At 40.3% G+C, this 22,780-nt stretch overlaps 2 protein-coding genes across 2 annotated transcripts in view; one reads left to right on the top strand and one right to left on the bottom strand.

Annotated features, from left to right (window-relative positions):
- The window catches only part of HPGDS (hematopoietic prostaglandin D synthase), a 26,927-nt gene extending 4,147 nt beyond the window's left edge, over positions 1-22,780 (bottom strand). The window contains exons 1-4 of the mRNA XM_080592176.1: positions 22,623-22,780; positions 10,960-11,100; positions 1,900-1,992; positions 437-546 (exon numbers count right to left, since the gene is read on the bottom strand). Coding sequence (XP_080448302.1) covers positions 437-546; positions 1,900-1,992; positions 10,960-11,092 — 336 coding nt within the window. The 5' untranslated portion in view covers positions 11,093-11,100; positions 22,623-22,780. The remainder of the gene's footprint in view (positions 1-436; positions 547-1,899; positions 1,993-10,959; positions 11,101-22,622) is intronic.
- Positions 12,966-22,780, top strand: part of LOC308195179 (melanopsin-like) — an 80,276-nt gene continuing 70,461 nt past the window's right edge. Inside the window, exons 1-3 of the mRNA XM_080592171.1 lie at positions 12,966-13,968; positions 15,362-15,449; positions 19,945-21,824. The gene's annotated coding sequence lies outside the window, so the exon portion shown is untranslated. The remainder of the gene's footprint in view (positions 13,969-15,361; positions 15,450-19,944; positions 21,825-22,780) is intronic.

The following is a 22,780-nucleotide window of genomic DNA, read 5'->3' as shown; positions in this document are numbered from 1 at the left end:
GTATATATATATATATATGTATGTATGTGTATATATATATACACACAAACACATATATATGTATATATATACACACACACACACACATATATATCAAAGTGCTCATCAGCCTCCCCTCCCTGGCTCACCTTAGACTGGCATCCTCAGTTTAAGGTGAGCCAGGGAGGAGAGGCTAATGATGACCTATCACTGCTTCCACTGGGAGTGAAAATCAGGTGGAGGAGGAGGAGGTGGGAGCAGAAGACCTTGGCTTGGTTACTCTTGAGGAAGAACCACAGATGTCCTCCAGCTCAGCTTTCTTGGGGTGAGCTGAGGTGATGGACCCAAGGGTTGGTATGCCTCTGTTTTTCCAGAGGAGCTGCTCAGGAACACGTTTGTGGCTTTAACACATTTGTGGCTTAAGTGGTATCTTTGTTTAAATTAGCGATTGTCTTACTTTCACCTCCTGATTTTTCTCTGCCCACGGGAAAAGCGTCATGAAATCATCGATGGTGTCCACAATAGCATCAGCCAGGGCCTGTTCGACGGGAGTCTGACCTGCCAGCCCTGTGTGAAGCAAGCATAAGAAGGGAGGTTACAGCATCATCATCTATTTTTTGCACTAATATAAGCAGCATGGTCTGGATTTTCCAGAGGGATGCTTCTGTTGCAGTCGGATGGGAAAAGCCATCAGGGGAATGTTTAAGTGGGAACTTCTGACTGTAAAAGGAGCGCAAAAAGGAGCACGGTTCCAGATCAGCATCCTGATAGGAGACTGGCAGGGAGGTGGTGTGGGTGGAAAGAAGACTTTCCCATCATTTTTCGCTGCCTCATATTACCACATGGAAGCTCGTCATTCTCTTCCCTTGCAAGTAGTAGATCATATCAGAGAGAGAGGAAATTGGCAGCAGTGGTATTGCTAGACATGTGAAAATATGTCATGCTAGCGTTTTGGAGAATAGTGCTGGGTGCTTCTCCCTGTTTCCTCAGATGGAAAACATGGGATATTTTGGAAACATTTTGAAAGGCAGGTTGTGTCACTTTACTGAGAATACTTTAAAAAAAAAAAAAGATAGCACGCACTTCCCAGCCCGTCTTCAGTTTGCTGACGTTCAGCACACCACCAACACATCTGCCTTCAAACAGACTAGTTTTGCAGATGAGTCTGAATGACAGCTAGCCGACCTAAAGCAAGCCCTGACTACTCTCTTTGATTACTTACATTACTAAAGAGTCTTATATCACTTGATCTAGCCGGTTGAGTGCTTTCATAGCATGTAGTATTTAAAGATGAGTGAAGTCACCATCTGATCTAATCTCTCTGCCAGCACAGAACAGCTACCTAAATCTGCTTCAGAGTGCTCTGTCTGCTGGCTGTTACAATCTCAAGTGCTTTCAAAGGTTCCTCACTCTGGTGTTTCCTGGTTAGCACGACAGCTCAAAGTTTAGCTGCGTGGAAAACTACCCTGAAAGCCATAAGGAGTCACAGGTACAGGTTTTCTGTCATGCAGAGACAGGAGAATAAAGTTGGTTCACTGGGGAAGTCAGATCAAAGCCCAGGCATTTAATGTAGAGGGAAACTCAGATGTAAAGGGGGATTATTTGTGAGTTTTCCTCTAAATGTACATGTCTATGGTGCAAATACAAAGCTCTGCCAAGTGACTTCAACTGAACATCATAGCACTTTATGCTGCAGACTGTTATTTTAACCATGCTGTTTGTTTGTTTGTTTTTTATTCTCTATGTGACATTTGAGTGGCTCTAAATTTTGTCATACAGCTCCAGTGTCCTGCAGAAATCCTTCTGCCTGGTTGGGCTTGTCAAGCTGTTTGCTTCTGTTTTTGCTGTGATTGGATGTATTTTTTCCAAAACATGAAAGGCTGGTGCAGAACAGGGCAAAAAATTTGTCAAATATGTTACCTGATTCTCTGGCAAGGTATCTTGCTATCGCCAGGCTCTGGTGAATGATAACTCCGTCTACTTCCAGAATAGGGATTTTTCCAAATGGGATAGCTTGGAGAGAGGAAAAAATAAAATTTAATCACAGCCCTTAGCAGTGGGAGTCTGTAACAGTTGCACTTTTACCGTTCTCAGCCTTGGAGGGAAAGCGTTATTAGAGCACTTAAGAGTTTCACAGTATTTCTGTAGGGAAATGTTATAGACATGGTCTAAAAAGAAGAAAAGTAAGGTTAAGGAGGTAACCAGATCACAATGCAAGAAGGCAGCTGTAGTGTAGAAATCAAGTATTGCATTTCCTATTTCCTAGCCTCCTGCTCCGAAGCCTGAATGTGCCCCTAGATATCCTGAATTCTTTATGCAGGGAGACTTTTCAGTAGAGGCTTATTTTTCTTTTTCTTCCCTGCTTTCTCTTTCCCAGGAGAGTGACTGTCAAGGTTAGGCAAAGCACTACTGAAGATTTTGTAGTGCAGGATCCAGCTGAGCTATGAAATACAAGATTGGGCCAACACTATAAAGTTGCTTTTTTGCTTGCTGTTGATTTAAATTCAAGAGCAGTGATTCAGAGAAGTATCTGTATTTCTGAACTTATCTTGTGATGAGTCATTTCATGTGACAGTTCTCCAACACAGATGGTGTGAAAGCTTATCTCACCGAGAAACAAATATAAATCTCACACTGAACCACAAATACTAAGAAGATATTAAAATCTGCTTGACTTGGCTTGCATTCAAAATAAAAACTCAGTTATGGGGAAAAAGCCTCCAGACATTAAAGACAGAGGAAGGCAAACTAAGCAGGCATGATGGATATGTGTAAGAGTTTGATATAAGAAATAAATCTTATTTTTGAGCCATTAATTTAGTAATATAATGTACGTGATAACTTGGGCTGCTGTTGTGCTACATTTTGGCCAGCATGCTATCAAATGGGGCTGGAACCTTGGAGCAAAGCTGAAGCTGGGAAATACGTGGAAAGCTGGAAAAATTGAGAAGTAGGTGACTACAGGGGTCATCAATATGATACGTGGCAGAGAATTCAAGGTCCAATAAATCATGTCTAGCATGGAAGGAACACACTCTAGACATCTATTCTGGTTCCCTCACCTATTCTGGTCACTACAAAAATCTTTGTTAGCTTGTAATTTAGGAATGCCAGCAGAGTTGTCTGACGGGGTGGGAGATTTCTCTGATTGCACTGTAGGTACAGGGCTTCCCTGAATGCCATCGCATGCAAAGCAATGTGAAATTGTCTCCTTTAGGGTGGTGGGAATCCACTTGTGGGAACCTGCAGCTGTTCCCCAGCAGAATTTTAAATCTCTGTGTTTCAAAGGATGTTATATTATAAATTTGGTGTCTGGGATTGCAAGTTCTGATCAATCGAGCCAAATGCTTTGTATCTGGTCTTCATCTTCATTACACTTTTTGTAAATAAGATGCGTGCTCATCTTAAGACTGGCTTGCAGTATAAAAAGTTGGTAATGGAAAAGTGACAACATGGGCTTTTGGAGAGGTGCAAGGTGTTTTCAAGCCCAGGAGAACTGTCTTTATCGGACTGCTGGAATGCCACTGCTATTCCAGGATTTAGTTCTTAATGAGCCTGATCTACAAAAAAACTCTGTGTGCATTGCTTAACTAGATTGCCTAAAAGCAGTCTAAATTGCTCCAGTCTTTGCATATACATTCTTCCTGTGAATCATGGAATCATAGAAAATCCTGAGTTGGAAAGTACCCACAAGGTTTATCGAGTCCAAATCCTGGGTCCCCAGAGGACCACCAAAAATCAGACCACATGTCTGAGAGCATTGTCCAAATGCTTCTTGAATTCCATCAGGCTTGGTACTGTGACCACTGCCCTGGGGAGCCTGTCCCAGTGCCCGACCACCCTCTGGGTGCAGAACCTTTCCCTAACACCCAGCCTGACCCTCCCCTGTCCCAGCTCCATGCTGCTCCCTCAGGTCATTTGTTTTAATTATCATTTTAGATATGGCTTGGATCGGACTCCTTATTAGCATAAGCTATGGGAAATGGAGGAATCTGTGTGTCAGTTCAACTCAATGTGTTTAGTGATTTAATCTTTTGTTGCTCCTGCAGGTAGCTCAGCTCAGCTGCCTATTAGATGTACACTTGCTTTCCATGAATGCTACTGACGTCTCTGCTTTTCTGATTCCTATTCCCCCCGTGCTAAGAAAGTGCACCCCAGATTGTATGGGATCTCATGGTGAGTGATTTGGAACACTCTTTCTTCAAAAGCAGATTAATAATGAAAGGAGAAAAATAATGAAGCCTGATGCAATTGTGACCTGTTTACAAAAATAATAAAGTTGCCACACGGCTCTGTGGTTTAGCATGCAATATGTGAAAATCACATTAGGTATGAGAACTTAAATGTCAAATCTATATCTGCAAAATTAATTTAGCAGCTGCACAAAACATCCAGGATTCCTGTGTGCATTTTTTCTGCATCTGAGCACAGTACTTTTTTTTTTTTTTTCCCCCAAGTTCAGCGTACTGTGAGGCCAGTATAAATTTCAATGCTGATGACTAGCAGAAGCTCAAAGAGAATTAACTGCTTTACCCCAGGGACAAAACATGCAATGCTTGTTGTTATTGAAACAACAATCGACTTGTTGCATAGAAGACTTCACATGTTTATTATCCAGAGAGCAGCAAGGTCTTGGCCAATCCACATATTGCTTCACTGAGAATCCAGACAGGAAAAGAGCATCCCAGCATGCTGAACTGAAAATATCTCTGGTGGTGAAAATGGGAGAGGCTTTGGTTCTGCGCTGTGGACTTACAGTGCAGAATGCCCTGGGCACCAGTGTGTCCAGAGCCATGGAGACATGAAATATTTGTTCATGTCGGATACCAGCACATCTCTCAAGCTCATGTGAGTAGAGTGGCTAAGTGAGTATGTCACTGCCAGCACTGTCTGCTTGCAGTGGTCTTCCAAACACCCCAGACCAAAACAAGGCTGAGCTTGGTGAGAGGGTAATAGATGAAGTATAGCCAGCTCAGGAGCATTGAAGGGTACCCTGAAGGATTTAAATGGCCCCAGTCAGACTGCAGCTGGTCTGAAGCAAATTTGACTAGGTCAACATGACTAAGCTAGCCACTGTAGCAATAGCTGTCAAAACACAGCAATGACAGTTCAGGTTGGGAAACTGAAATTGCTTAATCCAGGAACCGAACAGACTGTTTTCCACTGAGTTTACACACGGAGGGGAAGTCGAACAGCCACAGCTTCAACTGGCGTTTTAATCTGTTGCTCATTAGAAGGAAAATGAAAGCCAGCTTGTTTGCTTGCTTGATAACAGCAAGAGGAAATGAAGCATCTTTTTGACAGTTGAGGAACATGGGTGAAGGTGCAAAAGGCAGCTGGGTGGCAGTGTGGCAGTGATCTTTTGTGTGCTTCTTCTCAGAGATTTGGCCATTTCTGGATTATTTTATTTTTCTGGTGGCCCACAGAATTCTAGGAATTTTCTATGCCCTCCTTGGACACATCATTAATGCCTCTTCTCACTGTTGATCTGTTTACATTAGGATCTGGTTATCCTTTCCTAGAAAAAAACCACCCTGATTTTTAAAATTAAAAATACGCCAATACAGCTATTGCTTTGTGTGCAGCAGAAATATTCATACTTACATGACTCATAATGCAGTATAAAATTAATAAATCAGAGTAGATTTTACTGCACATTGTCCCATGGGTTTTAAATATCCAAAAGCAATTATTATTGTTTGATTTATAATGGGATAATGGATCTCTTTTTTTTTTTTGGGTTAAGAGGCAGTGGATATATTGTTATCATTACTAAGCAATGAAGTCTTTAAAGCATAACAGATGGTAAATGGAATATGATATTTCCTTTCTTGTGTCTTCGAAATGTGATTTGGTTATTTTTCTTTCTTGTACAGAACAGGATATTTTAATCATTTTTTTTATGGTGTTAGCGGTGTAATCAAGCAGTTGAGATTGATGTCATAGTAAGGTATCTGGATTGGTCAAAAATGGGGGAAAATAAATGTCAGAGCTTCTAACTACAGTGTCTTTGAAATAGATTCTCATTTGCATTGAAAACTAACCATTATTTCTTTTCCTTTCCATTAATATTTAAATTGGATCATGAAAAACACATCAGATACTTTGCATCTTCCAATAGAAACATAGGAAAGATTTACTTTTTGTAAGGCTGGCAGAGGAGCAAGGCTCCTGGGAAGTGGTCGGACTGGAGTTGGAGACATCCAGCATCCGTAACTTCTAGAGATGTAGGACCAGGGTGGTACTCTGCTCCAACCTCAGTCCAGCTTTAGTGGTGTAGCTATTACAGCTCAGATTTCCACTGGAAGACACTGCTGTGCCCTACCTTTTACCCAATGCTAGTTATTGGTGTACCATTTTAGCTAGAGTTACGTAGCAGCAAGTCATTCAGGAAACAGGATGGGTGCTCCCTCACAAAATTCTTGTCTGCTGCCAGGTACGCCTAAAGTTTCACTTATTAGGTTGGAAATATTTTCAGTACAATTAGTCTGTCAAGTTTCCTGACGACCTTTCAAGAATCATTCCACCCCCTAAGCAGTTTATGGGATGTTTACAACTATTAGTACAATTAAAGCATCCTTTGCTATGACTATAAAGTCTGCGTAATCGCCATTGCTTCAAATTCCTTGAATGAGGCACAGAGCAGTGGCTGTTCCTGCACGCTAGCCCAGTATCTCAAGGGGATGCTAACTCTGTGCACCATTACAGGGGATTCTCTGCTTTATCATGTCTTGTGTCAGTGCAACGGCACTTCTTTGTGAGGAGTCTGTTATGTGATAATGCAGATCTTGAGAGCACCTATTATGTGATCGTGCGTAGATCTTGAATTGACTGCAATTTAAATGTGGTACATTCAAGTCAGTCTGCTCAAAAGGAAATGTATAAAAATGAGTTTGCTTACTTATTTTGACAATTGACTATATAGAGCAACAAGTCATGTAAAGTTGCTGTTTGAGATTCAAGTACGCTTATTTATTTATTTATTAAATTATGTTATAAAGCTGATCAACACTACTACTTGCATATTAGCTTTCTTAAACTTATTCATATAAAAATGACAAATTTTGCCTGAAATGGAAAATTTACCAGCGACTATCTGATTGGTAACAGCAGAAAAAGCAAAAAATGTTGAGATACAGAAAAAATTATTCTAGAGCTTATACGCCAAATAACATGTTTTTAATTTTATAAAACATAAAATTAACATAAACATAAAACCTCTCCCCTGCAAAATAAACTCCTACCACTTGGGTGTAAACAAAATCAAGTGAGACAGTATTTCTAGGAGCAAGGAGTTACTTATTTGCCTGAAGAAGCTAAAAGGACCAGCTTGCTGGGGAGAGCCACTTGAAAATGCCAAAACAAACAACAAAAACATCACACTCTTCTGTCCAGTCCAAAATTAGACTTGCAGCAGCTGCAAGTCTGCTTTCTAAATGAACTTACTGCACATTAATCTCAGTGAAGGCATTTTCTATCTTCCTTTCAATTTTACAGAAAAACTAAGAAATAGTGAAGTCTCTTCCTCAGAAGAGTGGCAATATTTTCTAACTTATGTGGGATGGTGATTTGGGTGGGAGGGTGGTGTTTGTTGTGAAACCTTACTTTAATTTCTTGGTAACTGATGAAGCAAACTCTCCTCTATGCAGACAACTCCTTGTGCTCTTAGAGAAAGTCAAAGAATTTGATTTGTTCCTTTGAATCATGAAAAGGCTGTCCTTGTACTTGCAGGCTCTGCAGTCTAAAATGGTTTTAGATCTACCAAAGACAAGTGGGTAAATGCAAACATACTTTATTGTATGCAAACGTGCATAGCAGTTTGACTGTGTTAATTCTTAACCTCAATGTTCAATGAATTGGGCAAATTTTAATGATTTTTGTGGGCTGCAAAATAAGTGGTGTACCAAATTGCTATTATTTTAGCTGCAGTTGCATCAAATGTAGCTGTAATTTCCCTTACTGTTTTAGCACCCTTTTTGTTTTCGCCAGGCTGAGATTGACTAGAATCTGCTAATTTAATGTATGTTCTTATGGGAGCAGACACAATGCAGGCAGAATGGGAAAAATATACCTGAGCTTCATAAGAAGTCATCTCTAGACTAGAAATGACGACAGTGAGAAAATCCAGCAGCAGAGTGAACTACGCCTGCATGTACTCAGTGGATTGGAGGGATCCCCTCATTTCATACTTAGTGTTGAACACAGTAGCAACTGAAATTTTTTGGCAAAGTTCCTGTAACTTGCTTTCATGAGGACTGGTGTTTTTTTTTCTGATGGCCATTCCCTCTTCAATCCACTCCTCCATGGAGGGAGCTGAGGCACATTTTGAAAATTCAGGTTAATAGGGATTGCAAGTGGCTTGTTTGCCTTACAGTGAAGGGTTTCATCTGCCATATGAAATGTTATTGTCGTGTTAAGACACACAAACCCTACACAATGTAGCTGAGAGGCAATTGTTTCTCATGCTAAGTCATGACATATAAAGACAGAGTTCAGGTACCTGTGGACATACTGGGGCAGTGACCATTGATCTCATAAAGTGAAAGGCTGTTTGCGTTAACACCCTGTTGCTACCCTTTATGCAGAGTTTTGCTTAATGATTTGCTTGGGGAAGATTAGTTTGTCTGGAATTACTGTGAGTAACAATTGCTCCACAGAGGAGGAGGACGTGGTAGTCATCAGCTTTTTGGTCTCCAGGCAATTTCCTTAGCAATGCTACATCGTTTTGCAAGAACAAGATGTCTTAACTCTTGTTTCAGTTGAATCTCTTGCAAACTGTCTGCAAAGCAGTCACCACTGGTGGCTAAGGCCTCCATTACATAGGTGCTTGAACTAGGATTCAGTGAGTCTCACAGAGGCAGAAGTATAGCATCCAGGTATGAGATGTATTAGCACTTTCAGGAATAACTCTAACTTTTTCTTGACATTTGAAAGTTTTCCTCTTCAATTAGCATGATCCATTCCAGTTCCCATCCACTGACTGACTGAAAGCAAAGCCTGAAATTTCTAAACCAGAATAAATTTTGCACAGATGGTTTCCTTAATCAGAGAGCAGTAGCATGTCCTTGGAAATCATTGTACTGAATTTCTCATCTACTGTGGAATTTCATCCAGGCTTCAGTCACAACAGAGGCTGCTATAAAGGCCATTATGCAGGAAAAATGAGAAATCTTAATTAACCCTTAGTAAATCTTCTAACAAACTTTTCACATCACAGAAAGAGAAACCAAGACATCCAAAGGATAAATGGCTTTACAATCACTCATTAAGGCAGCAAATAGAGCTGCAGACAGTATGACTTAGGATTTCTAAGGTGCCTCTCCTCCTAGTGTTTTGGTGGTAATGGTGTTTCAGCTGGGCATACACTGTAGTGAATGGTATATATAACGCTTCATAGGGAGGTTCATGCTATGAACACTGAAGAATTGTGCACAGGAAGAATTTTCCTGCATTATTTCTTGTGCTGGCTCAGACTCTAGGGATATCATAAATACTCAATTAGAGATGCAACACCTTGACCTTGGCTAATAGACCTACTGTTTGAATAACTTTTCCTAAGATATGAATACTTCTGTAGCCTTTAAGTCACTATCTATGCTTTGTCTTTTTAATTTGTCTTATTTAAATTCTAAAATTTTGGATACTGGCTTTACACATTGCCAATATTCTCTGAACTTTTTTTCAGAACATAAGTTGCTGTGTGCATCTGAATATGTGCATAGCTAAATATGAAAAAGGTCAAAAATAAGATTTTTTCCTCAATTCATCTGAATTCTCAGTCTTTCCTCTAGCTTCTGTTTCACTTCCCTGAGTGGAGAGGGAGAGAGAGAAAGGCTATACCACATGGTCAGCAAGCCTTAAGCTCAAAGAAGAGGTTTCCAAAGTCAGTCATCTCTAACTGAAAATAGCCTCCTTTCCACTGTTTAGCTTAAACTCCTCTTTGTGGGTTGTTAGTCAATGTTTTCTAGATTTGAAGATCACAGTTCACTTCAACTGCTACAGGAGAGCAGCAAGTGCTGCATATTTGTTGTTCAAGTCACTGAGAACATTTTGGGAAAGGGCTGAATTTAATTGCACCCTACAAGAATCAGGTATCCTGCTGACTGGACTTATTAAAGGGCGTCAAAACCTACTAAGAAATTAATTAATGCGAGTCACATTGTGCATTAGTTGTGCATTTTCCCCAAATTTAAGGTGCTATTCTTCCTCCTGGATGTTTAAAGCTTCATAGCCTGTATACAAAGCATGTGAAAACTCCACAAAATGAAGGCACAAATATTTCTGATTTCGTCTACCTGGTCTCCCAACTCAAGCTTGGCTTCATTTGGACTGAGGTTAATATAGCGAGCAGAAATAACACCCAGGTTCAAAGGAGGCTTCTTTAACTAAAAAAACGTGGAACAGAACATGGTAGCCTGCAGCGTGCTCTCAGAAGGCTTTGTAGGGCTGTGCTGTTCTTGGGAACAACAATACCGTCATACCTCTTTTGATCCCCCCTTTTTTTTCCCTCCTCATTAAGTCATCTGATTTCTTTAATTTTCTCTCATCTCTTTCCTTCTTTGAAGACCTTTCTCATTACAAGGGAGTGTCCTCCTTGGCAATTCTTTTCCAACTTGGCTTTGTAAAACTGGTGTGAAGGCTGCAGTGTAGTTTTTGAGACCAAATCCTCTACAGTACTCAGGAAGACTAGCATGTATTTGGTCTGCTTTAGGCTGGCAAAAGCTGAACTGAATTGATCGGGAGTAACAGCCCATCTAGATGACAGCAGGTCATTCATTTTAGAATGCTTGAAGATTTAGGTCTGAACATCAGGAATGACATTTTGGCTATCTCAAATCCATGCAATAAAATTTGCATATCTTTCATAGAAGCTAAGAGTTGAACATGTCTCTCTGGTCATGAAACACATAGGTACCTCCCCAGTTGCATTTTGACATCATTTATAGTGGAGCTTTAGATACAAGAATCTATGCAACTTACTTGGTTTGATTTTGGGCCAGTCTGCTGCTTCTATCCTGTGGTCTTCGTACTTCTTGCCTGAATAGGCAAACAGGTAGCGGCTGATTTCTGCTCTTCCTCTCAGATTGAAGTATGTCAGCTTGTAGTGGGGCATGCTGGGTCCTTGGAAGGGAAATCACCAGGTTACTTTAAACATGAGCAACCAAACTCCCTTTTACCGAAACACTGTGTTTGTTTGTGAAACATGCTCGTACAACACAATGGACATATTACGCTAAGCTATGGTGTGTTGTAATTTGCAATCACTGCGTTAGTCACTTTGCTCTGCAGTTGTCAGCCACAATATTCAGACAAGGGCAACTACAGTTCAACCTGCAGTTGCTCCTTAGATAACTCCAGAAATATGGCTCGTTTTTTCAGTGGTATGAAGAACTCAGCCTACACTTACTTCTGTTGTGACTTCAAACTCAGGCCATTTCTAAAGTGTTTCTCAGAGTGCACATCTAAAATCATATAGTGTAACAGAAAATAGCTCCTTTCTTGTGTAGTAATTTTGTTCAAGGTTGCTCTGCTCAGCCTCTAGTGCTTATGGAGATCTTCATTCAAGACAAAGTCAAAAGAATTGGCAAAGTGTTGAAATTTGGCTCATTAACTATTATTACCCTATTTGCATAGGCAACTGACATGAGTTATTTTAGAAACAAAATTTGCTATGGCAGCTAGTCTACGCTGTTATTCTGAGAAAACCACCATCAAATTCTTACAAGTCCTTGTACAGAACCCAAAAGAAGGCTTGAAATGACTTCGTTAGGTTTTAAGTGATTTTCTTCCTTCAGTTCTTGTTTAGAGTCATGTTGAGGGAAGGTTCAATGGTTTTCTCAGTGTAAGAAGCAACAAGAGAAAATACTCATCAACTGGATTGTACAACAAGGATTATGTAGGAAAGGGGAACACATAAGGCCTCTTTAAACCAAGAATAAGCTTTGAAACTCTGTGCACATAGCACCTTAATATGAGAGTCAGCTGAGCTCAGCTGGGACTTGAATGTATTGGCTAAAAGAACCCACATCCACCCCTAATGCAAAAGTCTTTCTCATTGAGAATGTTTCAGCCTTAAAGTAGCTCTTGCATGTTATTTATCATCCTTTTTATGTACATGAAGTTCATAGAGTTATTAATAAAGCATGCAAAGCAGACAATTTGCATTGCACCAATAAGGAAAGGGAATCACAGAATCACAGAATTGTCTAGGTTGGAAGAGACCTCCAAGATCATCTAGTCCAACCTCTGTCCTAACACTAACAAGTCCCCCACTAAACCATATCACTAAGTTCAACATCTAAACGTCTCTTAAAGACTTCCAGGGATGGTGACTCAACCACTTCCCTGGGCAGCCCATTCCAATGCCTAACAACCCTTTCAGTAAAGAAGTTCTTCCTAATATCCAACCTAAACCTCCCCTGGTGCAACTTTAGCCCATTCCCCCTTGTCCTGTCACCAGGCACGTGGAAGGACAGACCAACCCCCACCTCGCTACAGCCTCCTTTAAGGTACCTATAGAGACTGATAAGGTCGCCCCTGAGCCTCCTCTTCTCCAGGCTGAACAACCCCAGCTCCCTCGGCCGCTCCTCCTAAGCCTTGTTCTCCACACCCCTCACCAGCTTCGTCGCCCTTCTCTGGACTTGCTCGAGCACCTCCATGTCCTTCTTGTAGCGAGGGGCCCAAAACTGAACACAGTACTCGAGGTGCGGCCTCACCAGAGCCGAGTACAGGGGGACAATCACTTCCCTAGACCTGCTGGCCACACTGCTTCTTATGCAAACCAGGATGCTGTTGGCCTTCGTGGCCACCTGAGCACACTGCTGGCTCATATTCAGCCGACTATCAACCAGTATTCCCAGGTTCTTTTCTGCCAGGCAGCTTTCCAACCACTCATCTCCCAGCCTGTAGCTCTGCTTGGGGTTGTTGCGCCCCAGGTGCAGGACCCGGCACTTGGCCTTGTTGAACTTCATACAGTTGGCCTCAGCCCATCAGTCCAGCCTATCCAGATCCTCCTGCAGAGCCTTCCCACCCTCAAGCAGATCGACACACGCACCTAACTTGGTGTCATCTGCAAACTCACTGAGGGTGCACTCAATTCCCTCATCTAGATCATCAATCAAGATATTAAAGAGGACTGGCCCCAGTACTGAGCCCTGGGAGACACCACTAGTGACCAGCCTCCAACTGGATTGGACTCCATTCACCACAACTCTTTGGGCCCGGATATCCAGCCAGTTTTTAACCCAATGAAGCGTACTGGAACTACCAGTAAGGAAAGGGAACTATATATATATATATGTATATATATATATGAGTAAGCGCTCCTAACTGGCCTTGCAAGAGAAGCAACCTTCTGTTTAGTCATCTTGCCTTGGAAAACATATGCCTGAGGGCAGATGTATCATCAGCTTTCACTTTAGAGGGAGAGGCTCTTTGCTCAGCGAAAAGGGGAAGGCTTGTACTTCATTCATGCTGAAGTGCACAAACTGCATTTACCACTTTCTCCTCAGAAGTAAAACCATCCACTTTCCATACAAATAGTAGGAAAGGAAAAAAAAAAAATCACAGCAAATGAGCACAGCAGAGACTGCTTAATTTCCCATGAAAGACACCTGTTCCCCTTCAGCACACAGCAGGTTTGGAAGAGATTATCAGTAAAGGGAGATGTTTCAAAGTTGGCAACTAGGATAGGAAGCAATTGTAGACACTGGGTGCTACCAGTGGAGATATCTGCAAGTGCTTCGTACCAAAAACACTGCTGCCATTATATCTGAAGCCAAGGAAGTGTTTAATTTTGTGTCATATAAAAGAGGGAAGCTGCAGGCAAAATGAGTTATATTTTACAATATGCTTAGTTTCCTACATGTGTTGTTTAACAGAAAATAAATTTGCTGTTTGGCAAACAGAACTTGCAGATTACAAGCCTAGCTGTTGTTTTCTCTAAAAAGAAACCTTCTGACAATTCCAAAGTTTTCAAGCATGCCTCAGGTAAGTGATGTGATTTTGTTACTGTGTTTTCAAACTTTGTGCACAGATTTATTACAGGGCATAGTCTTTAAAACAAAAATTCCCTGAAACCTCTGACACATAGTAAGTTCAGGTCATACATCTATGAAGTGTGTGTAAGAAGAAAGGCTGAGATGAGAGGGTGTTTTCCATTATTCTCTACTTCCGATTTTGTGTGGTCATTTGAGAGGAAGGGACAGCATTTAAGGTATGAGGAAGGCTGGTCTAGAGATGAATGAAGCATAGTTTTCTGGAGGCCAAGCATCTTGAAACAGTCTAATTTTTACTGTGGGAGAATTTTATATACAGATGAGAAAGAGGAGTATAATCAGGAGTAATGAGGTGATGTAAAGAAAAGAGAATTTTGGCAGAATTTCAGGAAGTCTTTCTGGCTGTTGTAGTAGGCTGTGGAATATTTTGGTCTACCAAGGAAGTAGTGGAAACTATTGTTTGAAATGTTTAAAGCAAAGCTAAACAAATTTCTAATAAATATGCTTTAAGAAGTAATTAAATATTTGCAATGCTGATGCATATTTAAGCTTATGAATTTTTTTTCCATCTGTGAATAACAACAAAAAAATAACCCTACAAGGAGTTTACCAAAAATACTTGACATTTTAGAGGACTCTATAGTTTTATTGTAAGCATGCATTTGTAAATGTTTGTAGGTTTTATTTTTTATTTGTATTCACTGTGAAATGTCAGGAGTAGTGCTTCCTAAACAATTCTACGTAGATTTCTAAATGAAAGAAAAGGTTGTGTTCGGAATAGTTTTTTTGGTTTTTTTTTTTGTTTGTTTTTTTTTTTTTTTTTGCTAAACTTTAGAAGAAAGAAAAGGAGGTTGATTTTTCTTTGTCTTCCTTTATCTCATCCTCCCGGTGTGTTTTGTGAAGGACTGAAATGTGAGGACCAACTAAATCATTTAATATATATGTATATCCAAAGTGATTGAATACCACTTCATTATTTGAGAGCTACAATGCTGAGTTTCAGGTAGTACGAGTACAGAAAAGGGGAAAAAAAAATACTGCCAAACTGAAAACTATATGAAGAAACCCGGAGGACACAGAAATGAACAGTTCCAGTGTCTGCAAGGTGTGCAATACTTTTGCCTCTCCTGAGAGACAGTAGATGTCCCTGTCCACTTGTAAATCACAATTGCACAGCATGCGTTTTGCCCACTTGAGACACCCTCATGTAGAGATCTCTGTTGTCAAAAATCCAGCATTCTAAGTAATGCAAGGAAATACTCATCAGTCCCCCTTTATTGTACTCTGCACTGTGAAAAATTAAGGGTTTTCTTTCCTATAATATATACAGTCTGGTTACATCACTGTTAGAAGACTTTTAAAACATCTAACTTTTTTTCCTCCAGCAAGCAACACCAGTAGTGTTGGGTTGAGGTTCTCCAGTGTACCTCTACAAATCAAGTTGTCTTTCTGGAAGAGGTGGTGCTTTGCTTTGTACGTATATTTGTTTACCTTGGGAGCTCTTTGGGGCTGGGCAGCCAGGGCCTTGCAGGGTACCTGTGTACAAATAACTCTGAACCATGACTGGTGCACTGACACAAGTTGTCGTTGTGTAAAAATAAGACATAGCAGACCCATCTGGGGCAAGAAAAAGACATGCAATCAGCAGAAGTTAACACCTGTGCTGGTCTGGGTTGATTGACCTTGTGGACAGCAAATGTAGGTGGCAAGTGTCGACCTGTGTCACAGATTTCTTCTCTGTGTTCCAAATCAAATGTTTTTAGTTTAACTGGTAAACATTTGGTTTCTTATTAATAAAACCCCAGAGAAGGAACTCCTTTTAGATGGTCTATGTTTAACATATAAGTATAGCATAAAAATACGACAGAAGATTCCTGCCAGAACTTTGATGTAGGCAAGTAGTACACAAGTATGGTAGGCAAGCACTATACAAGCTGACAGAGATGTCAGCTTGAGTTTTTGTCAGTACTTTTTCACAGAGGGAGCTCTATTTCATATTTCTCTGCTAGTATGACTTAGGGTAGCACTGGTGAAATTGGAGACCATGACTAGCCACTGGTCAAAATAGAGAAGGTTGGGTCTTCCCAAACGAAGCTGGACAGCTTGGTGGACATTTTTTCCTTCCTCCTTAATACTGTTTTTAAAGTAGTTGCTGTTTCTTTACATGGAGTTTGTGCAAATTTGGCCTGAAAAATAGGTGAGTAGGTCTGAAATGGATGCATATCCAACAGCCTGAATTTGGATTTCCTACCGAGGAGGTTGGTACTGCAATTTCAGGTAATTCTTAAATTTACTCACCTAGGTATTTTTGTGATGTCCTAAATGTACCATGCCACCTTACACAGCTTAAAGTTCTTCTAATCCATCTCAGCCGAACATTCTCCCAAACCCAGCTACTGGGTCCAACAGTGCTAATGCCAGTTAGGAAACATGATATAGAAAGGGAAAGGGGAGAAATTGTCTGGCTCTGTTTTTCTTCACTACATACATAGACAAAAGTGTTGTTACACATTAAAAGAGTTTTTCTTTAGGCTATTTTGTCAGAAGTAGCCTATCCAAATATAAAGCATGGATTTTTTATTTTGTTTATTTTTGGGTGCTTAGGAGCTGGGAAGAGTTGTTGTTACTTTGTGAAGCATAAAGAAATGTATTATCCAGGAAAGGCACTGGTTAAAAGAAACTTACTATGCTTCATTTCACCTGAGAAACACTACGTATATTAAGTTTATTTTTGCCTGTCTTGCTGATTGTCCTTCTCAAACATAGAGATTCCTCATCCCTGTAACTGGAGAGCAGAGGACTAAAGCAGTTTTCTCCTTCCCCAATTTTAAAATGTTTCCCTTTCCAAGTGACGTTTTTTTCCTGCTGTTTCCACTAAAGCAGTGCACATTTCCACGAGGTACACAGCCAGGCAGGAGAGACCTGTGCGGCCCCCCAGACTGCTTATTTCTGTAAATTCAAAGAGCCTGTCAAGCTTCTGTCTATAGCTCTGAAAAAAAAGTGAGCTGATAAATACCCAGGATTTTGGCTGAAGTTAAGAGAGAGTGCAGATATTCAGCTTCAAAGTCCTGTTTGAAGAACCTAGATGGTCCTTTTTAATCATGCAGCTAAAAGGAAAAATCCTCATTTTTCTCAGAACACGGACAAAAGTCCTTTTCTCAAGCATGAACACCTGCTTTTAAACACGGAGTCAAAAATATTAGAGGCTCAAGATAGATTTTAGGTCTTTGAAAACTGAAAACAATATTATTTTTTCTGCCTAAAGATGTTTTAATTTATTAACTCTTCTTTAGCTAAGAAAATTTCCATGCCTCTTTTGAGGATCGGATAATATTGGTAGATTAATGGAAGACTTTGCAAGTCTTCATATGGAAGATTTCAACAGTGGTCTTTGTTTTGACACAGCAAAATGAAAAACTTTGAGTAATTCTATATAATTGCTGTTGGCTCTGTTTGCTTTTCAGAGAGTTGATGTCAATGGTCTCTTCCCACTCCACCCCAATTATAGAAAGTAAACTTTTTAATTTGATCCCTACTTTTTCTATGCCAGATAGCAATCTGGACCTTGGAGAGAGAAGGAAAAAAAAAAAAAACCACTGCACCCTCTCTTCTGTTTAACACACAAATCGTCTGAAGTAAATGTTTATGCTATTTGATGTAGGACTGAGTTTTGAAATAGCAAATCCTAAACATAATAGTTACAGCCTGATACGCCTTAGCTTGATTTTCAAGATTAGATACATGCAGAGCTGCAAAGAGCTACTAGCACTCCAAGCATTCTTTTCTTTTTTTTTTTTTTGAGTGGGGAGAGGGAGATTTTTCATGCCTTTATCCAGTGCATTGGTTATTTGCAACCTGTGGTGGAAATGAGTCTTCTAACATGAGAAGGGTCCTTAAGGCATTGCTGCGTGATTACTGAGGAGTGCTAGTAATACGTTCAGTGACTCTGCTATGTGCGTGAGGGCTTTTGAAAGCCTTATCTGTGTTGGTTTAAGCAGAAGATTGGGAAAATGCTTTTTCTGAGAAGTTTTTGAAGGCAAGAGCTCCAAGTGAAAGTGGTTTAGATGGACTGGCACTCTAAGGAACAGTGTTGAAGGAGGAGGCAAGTGTCCATTGGCTTTCTCCCAGCTGTCTTTGCAGTGACTGCTCCTCATGTGACTGCAGCCAAAACTATATGAACTCCAGTATTTGGAGTTCATCACATTCACTTTGAAGTAAATGAGGGGTGCTTGCATCTCAGCAGCACAAGGCAGCAGACAGGTGGTGATGGGCAGATCCAGGCTAAGTACTGTCTTTTTTGCTACTAATGCAACTGGGAAGGTGTTGCATTTCTACGTTCCTGAAAGAGGAGTTATACCTTCCTAGATAAAAATGGAAACAAATAAATAAACTAACATACAAAACAAAAACCAGAAATCCATCCAGGGTACTATTTCCTGCTTTTTCCCTGACCTTCTCCATGGGAGGCTTTTTTGTGTGGTAAGATAGGCCCTTCCATATGTAGAACTGCACAAACAGTCACTACAAAAAATGTTAAAAAGTAGGGAAGTAGCACTGTCTTAGGACGTAGAGGGTACCTTTTTCTCTTCCTTCCATTGTCAATGCCTCATCCCCTCAAACCTACCCCTACATCCATCACTGTCCTTGGGAACACTCTTTCGATTAGCTGCAGCAGGCCATGGATAAGTGTCTAGGGTGGGATACCATCCTCAGTGGAAGGAGGAAGGACCAAACAGGTTTTGGTCCTAATTCTATTTTGAGCTAGGTTTTTGTTAAGAGTCAAAACAAGTGTTGGATGAAAGAGTGGTTCTGTATGTGAGCATATGCTTAATTCCTTGTGAGTGGCCAGCTATGAATCTTGTGCCTTCACATGATCAGTACTGAGCCAGACATCACAGTGGTGATCTGCTCAGTATTGCAGCAAATGTCCTGGGAAAGGGCAGCTTCTCCTGCCTCATCTGCCAGGCTTTTTGGTTTATGACCTGAGCATCTGTGATGATTTTGCTTTCTGTTTGATCCTCAGCCTTTTGATTTATAATTACTTGGTCCCAGTTTTATGTAAATAAATTTCTGAAATTGTTTTGTACAGCCTCCCGAGATGTAATGAGCTTCAAATGAATAAATTACACACCTGAGAACAAAGGATATGGATAAATAAAATTGCAAGAGGATAAATCTCAGGAAATATCCTAGCCACTCCTTTGTCTGGATAATTTCTGAGGAGAGACTATTTAAGTCTTTTATTTCCTCATCAGATGTTTTAAAAATTCCCTGAAGCATATTGTGGTAGAACAAAAGCCTAAATAATCATAATTCTTGCCAACACCAGTCATTCTTGTAAAATTCATGCCTTGCATCTGTTTCTGTAGTCTTCAGATAAATCAGCACCCTCTCACAATATCCCTATAAAGCAAAGGATAGCTGCAAGTTGCTTAGCTGTGTGTTAAGTGGATTTGTCAGCTCTCCAAAAGCAGCTGCTGGTCTTGCCAGGACAATTTCATGTCCACATCCTGAACTCTCAACCTCATCCAACGCCATAATTTCTGTAACAATCATCTAATCATCTTGACCACCTAGTATCTTTCATTGGGTTTAAAAAAAAAAAAAGAGCTTTTTTTTCCTCCTACCCCAGCCACATGCGTGTGTGTGTATATATACAAGGGGAAATATGAACACCGTCTCTTTCTCTTTGCTAGTCTAAACTGCATTGTTCTTTAACTGTCACATGTTGTGAATCCAAAACTATCTCAGATTAAAGAACACTTCAGACTTAAAAGAGAAAGGGTTAGATAGATTTTCAGGACAATGTGCATCCTGTAGCTACCATGGATGTAACCTGCTATAGTTTTATTCAGTTTGCAGAGATATCTAGCACTGTCCATGAGGCCTCCTGTGTCCTCCTCCTCTGGCCTAGGCCTGGTGGCGCACACCCTAGTTGCACCAGTGTTTTCATCTCCTGTTTTTTCAGATATTCTGAAATTGGTTTCACAGCACAATGAGCTGGAGGAGACCAAGGACCCACCGAAGTGCTCTTTGGATACTGCCAGTCTGCTTGAGAAGATCAATGAGGAGAAGTGTGGACCTACACCCTCAAGTAACACCTGGACAGAAGGCTGGGGAACCACCTAGATCTGGTGGTAGATCCCTTGACTTATATTCATGAACTGCTTGGCGTGTAAATCTGTAACCTAGTTGTCCCTACACTTAAGAATAATGTACTTACTGGGCAACAGTTTACAGACAATTCAGTCTTTTTCATGGATACAATAGGCAGAGTCTAGCTCTGGGACAGTGCCCATGACTTTGGGTTCCTTGGCCTGCCTGAAGGATCTGGCACAAAATACTCATTTACCTATGGCACGCAGTTAAAGAGACTGGTATCTTCTATTTGTTCTTTTTGGTTGGCAAGTAACTTTACTACAGAAAGATTGTGAAGACTTTCAAATCCTACTTTCTGTATATTTTTATTTGTTATTTTACTCCTCAAATTCAGCCCAGCATGAGACTGTATTTGAAGGATCCTAATGTCATCTATCAGTGGGTAGGAGTTAGAAATGGCAGCCAATGAAGGTTGTAATGTCCACTCTCCCATCCCCACAAATACCACCTGGTGCAAAATAGGTGGTGTCACAAGATGTCTTTGCCATTTGTTACCCAGATCCAAAGCACAGAAGTGTCTATCTGGTATTAGTTGAATGTCTTTGTTTTTTCTCCTGTTCCATTTCATGTTCTTGCTTTAAAGAGTCGTTCCAGCAATACTTTATAGTCACCTCTAAGGAGCAAATAGAGTATTTAATTTTTTCAGTTCCTTGCTGTAGTTTATTTCATGGGAAATTTAACAAATCATCTATAGTTAAATGAGGTTCTTTACAATGTGTAGGACTTATGTGGAATTTGGCAGATTCAATTTATTTTATTGCATTTTCTTCCTGGACTACCTGGTAAAAGGGTGAAAATATTCACCTGTTTGAGATTTACAGCATATATGATAAGTCTTCAACAGATGTGAATACACATAGCTTTCAGCAGCGTGGCATACCGCTTGCTAATCCAACAGCAGCTGTAGCTGTTAGTGTAATTACTCCTGTAAGATTTTGCTCAAAAATGAGCACCGTCTTCAACTGTTTCTACTTTGTAACAGCTTAATAGAAGGCTGTGTATGGCAAACAGCAACCAGAAATCTGATGAGCAAACCCTGAGAGCAGCAGACTGTGTTCAGTGGAGTATGAGTGCTGCACTGAGGACAGCAGGCTGAAACATTTATTATCTGCACAAAACCAGAATTCTAGGAATCCCTATGTATAATTTGGGGGGGGGGGGGGGGAGGTTAAAATTGAGAGAGCTTCAGGGTAATTTCTATCCAAATAGATCTAGTATGTTTGTGTGCTGCTGAGACGGGGTTTTCACATTATGTATACATTTTTAGGGAGTGGTAGATTCTTTTTGGGTTAAAAACAAAAGAGTAAACAAAAGCAAACTTCTGAAAGACCTCTCTGACCACTTTTTTTCTTTCTTGCTTTGCAGTTTTTGCATGTAAAAGTACCAGCATTTCAAAATAGTTATAAGGATCATAGATGTTCAGGAAAAATACTTTAAAACTAAGGCTTGTTTCTTTGGTTATATTGAAATAAGCAATAAAGGCTGGCTTTTAGCAGAAGAAATGTGCAGGAAGATTATACACACAGACAAATGAAGGCATTGGGATATTAAAGAAAAAAAAATCCTGAAGATTCAGAACATCATTTTGAAGCAAAAGATAAAAATCAACAATGAAACTCATACATTTTGGAAAGGAGAAAATGCAGCAAGTAGAAGCAGATGCAGGAGGATTTCTTCTATAAAATAATGGTGAGAATTAGGATGAGAGTACGTTAATCCACTGGTGAACCAGAGGACAGACAGGAATTTGGAAAATGGACAGAACAGTGCATAAAAATGACCTGGAGGAATTGGTTAGTGCTGTTTAATATTTATCTAATTCCTCTGACATTAGCCTAGATTTGGTTTGGTTATGTAAGTGAGTGCATATGTCAGTCTTCATGTCTAATAGAATATTGCTTTAAAATGTTTCCTTGTTTACTGGAAGCCCACTGCAGAACCTCAGGAGCTTCCCCACATCAGCTTTTTGCTGCCTTTTCTTTGGATGTATCTGACAAATACCCGGATTATCGAAGCAGCTCAATACTGATAGTATCAGCTACTGGTGAGAAGTGGGGGCTTGCTTTTACAACACGCCAGTAATTTGCTTCTTTGCCTCTAGAAAAGAAACCTCTGAATTCTGCTTGTAGGAGTGCATGTGATTGTACAGATGTCTAAAAGAGAGCAGGGAGCTTAAAATGCCCCTGTAAGCAGAAAAAAAAGGTATATAGATGGGGCAGCTGAGTTACACTTGCAGACTATGTGTAAAGCTTGTGGTTATCCCTCATGGTGCCAGCAGCTGTAGTCAGAGTTACACTGAATAAATTTAACAAAACTGTAAAAATGAAATAATTTCAGTACTTGCTATACATGTAGAAATATTTGTCAAAAACAAGCACCATGCAGCTGGTATAGAAGCAGCCCTAAGGAGGGCAGAATAAGATTAGAAGAAAGGGGAAAGAAGAGAAGTCAAATTCTTGCAGTAAGGAAAGCTGAAACGGAACTCACTTTGGTGCAGTGCTATGTGGTCTCTTCTTCAGTGCACAGGAGCCTCTCTGAGTGCTGATCTCTGTGGAAAAGGCTCATATATACTGTTTATTAATATGCAAACCACTCCCCGTGACAAGTATGCTATCATGATTCTCTCTTTCACACACACATACACA

This window comes from Anser brachyrhynchus, assembly GCF_964034855.1.
Source record: "Anser brachyrhynchus genome assembly, chromosome: 4".
In the NCBI taxonomy this organism is placed as follows: Eukaryota; Metazoa; Chordata; class Aves; order Anseriformes; family Anatidae; genus Anser; species Anser brachyrhynchus.
This window is presented reverse-complemented; position numbering and strand designations above follow the sequence as displayed.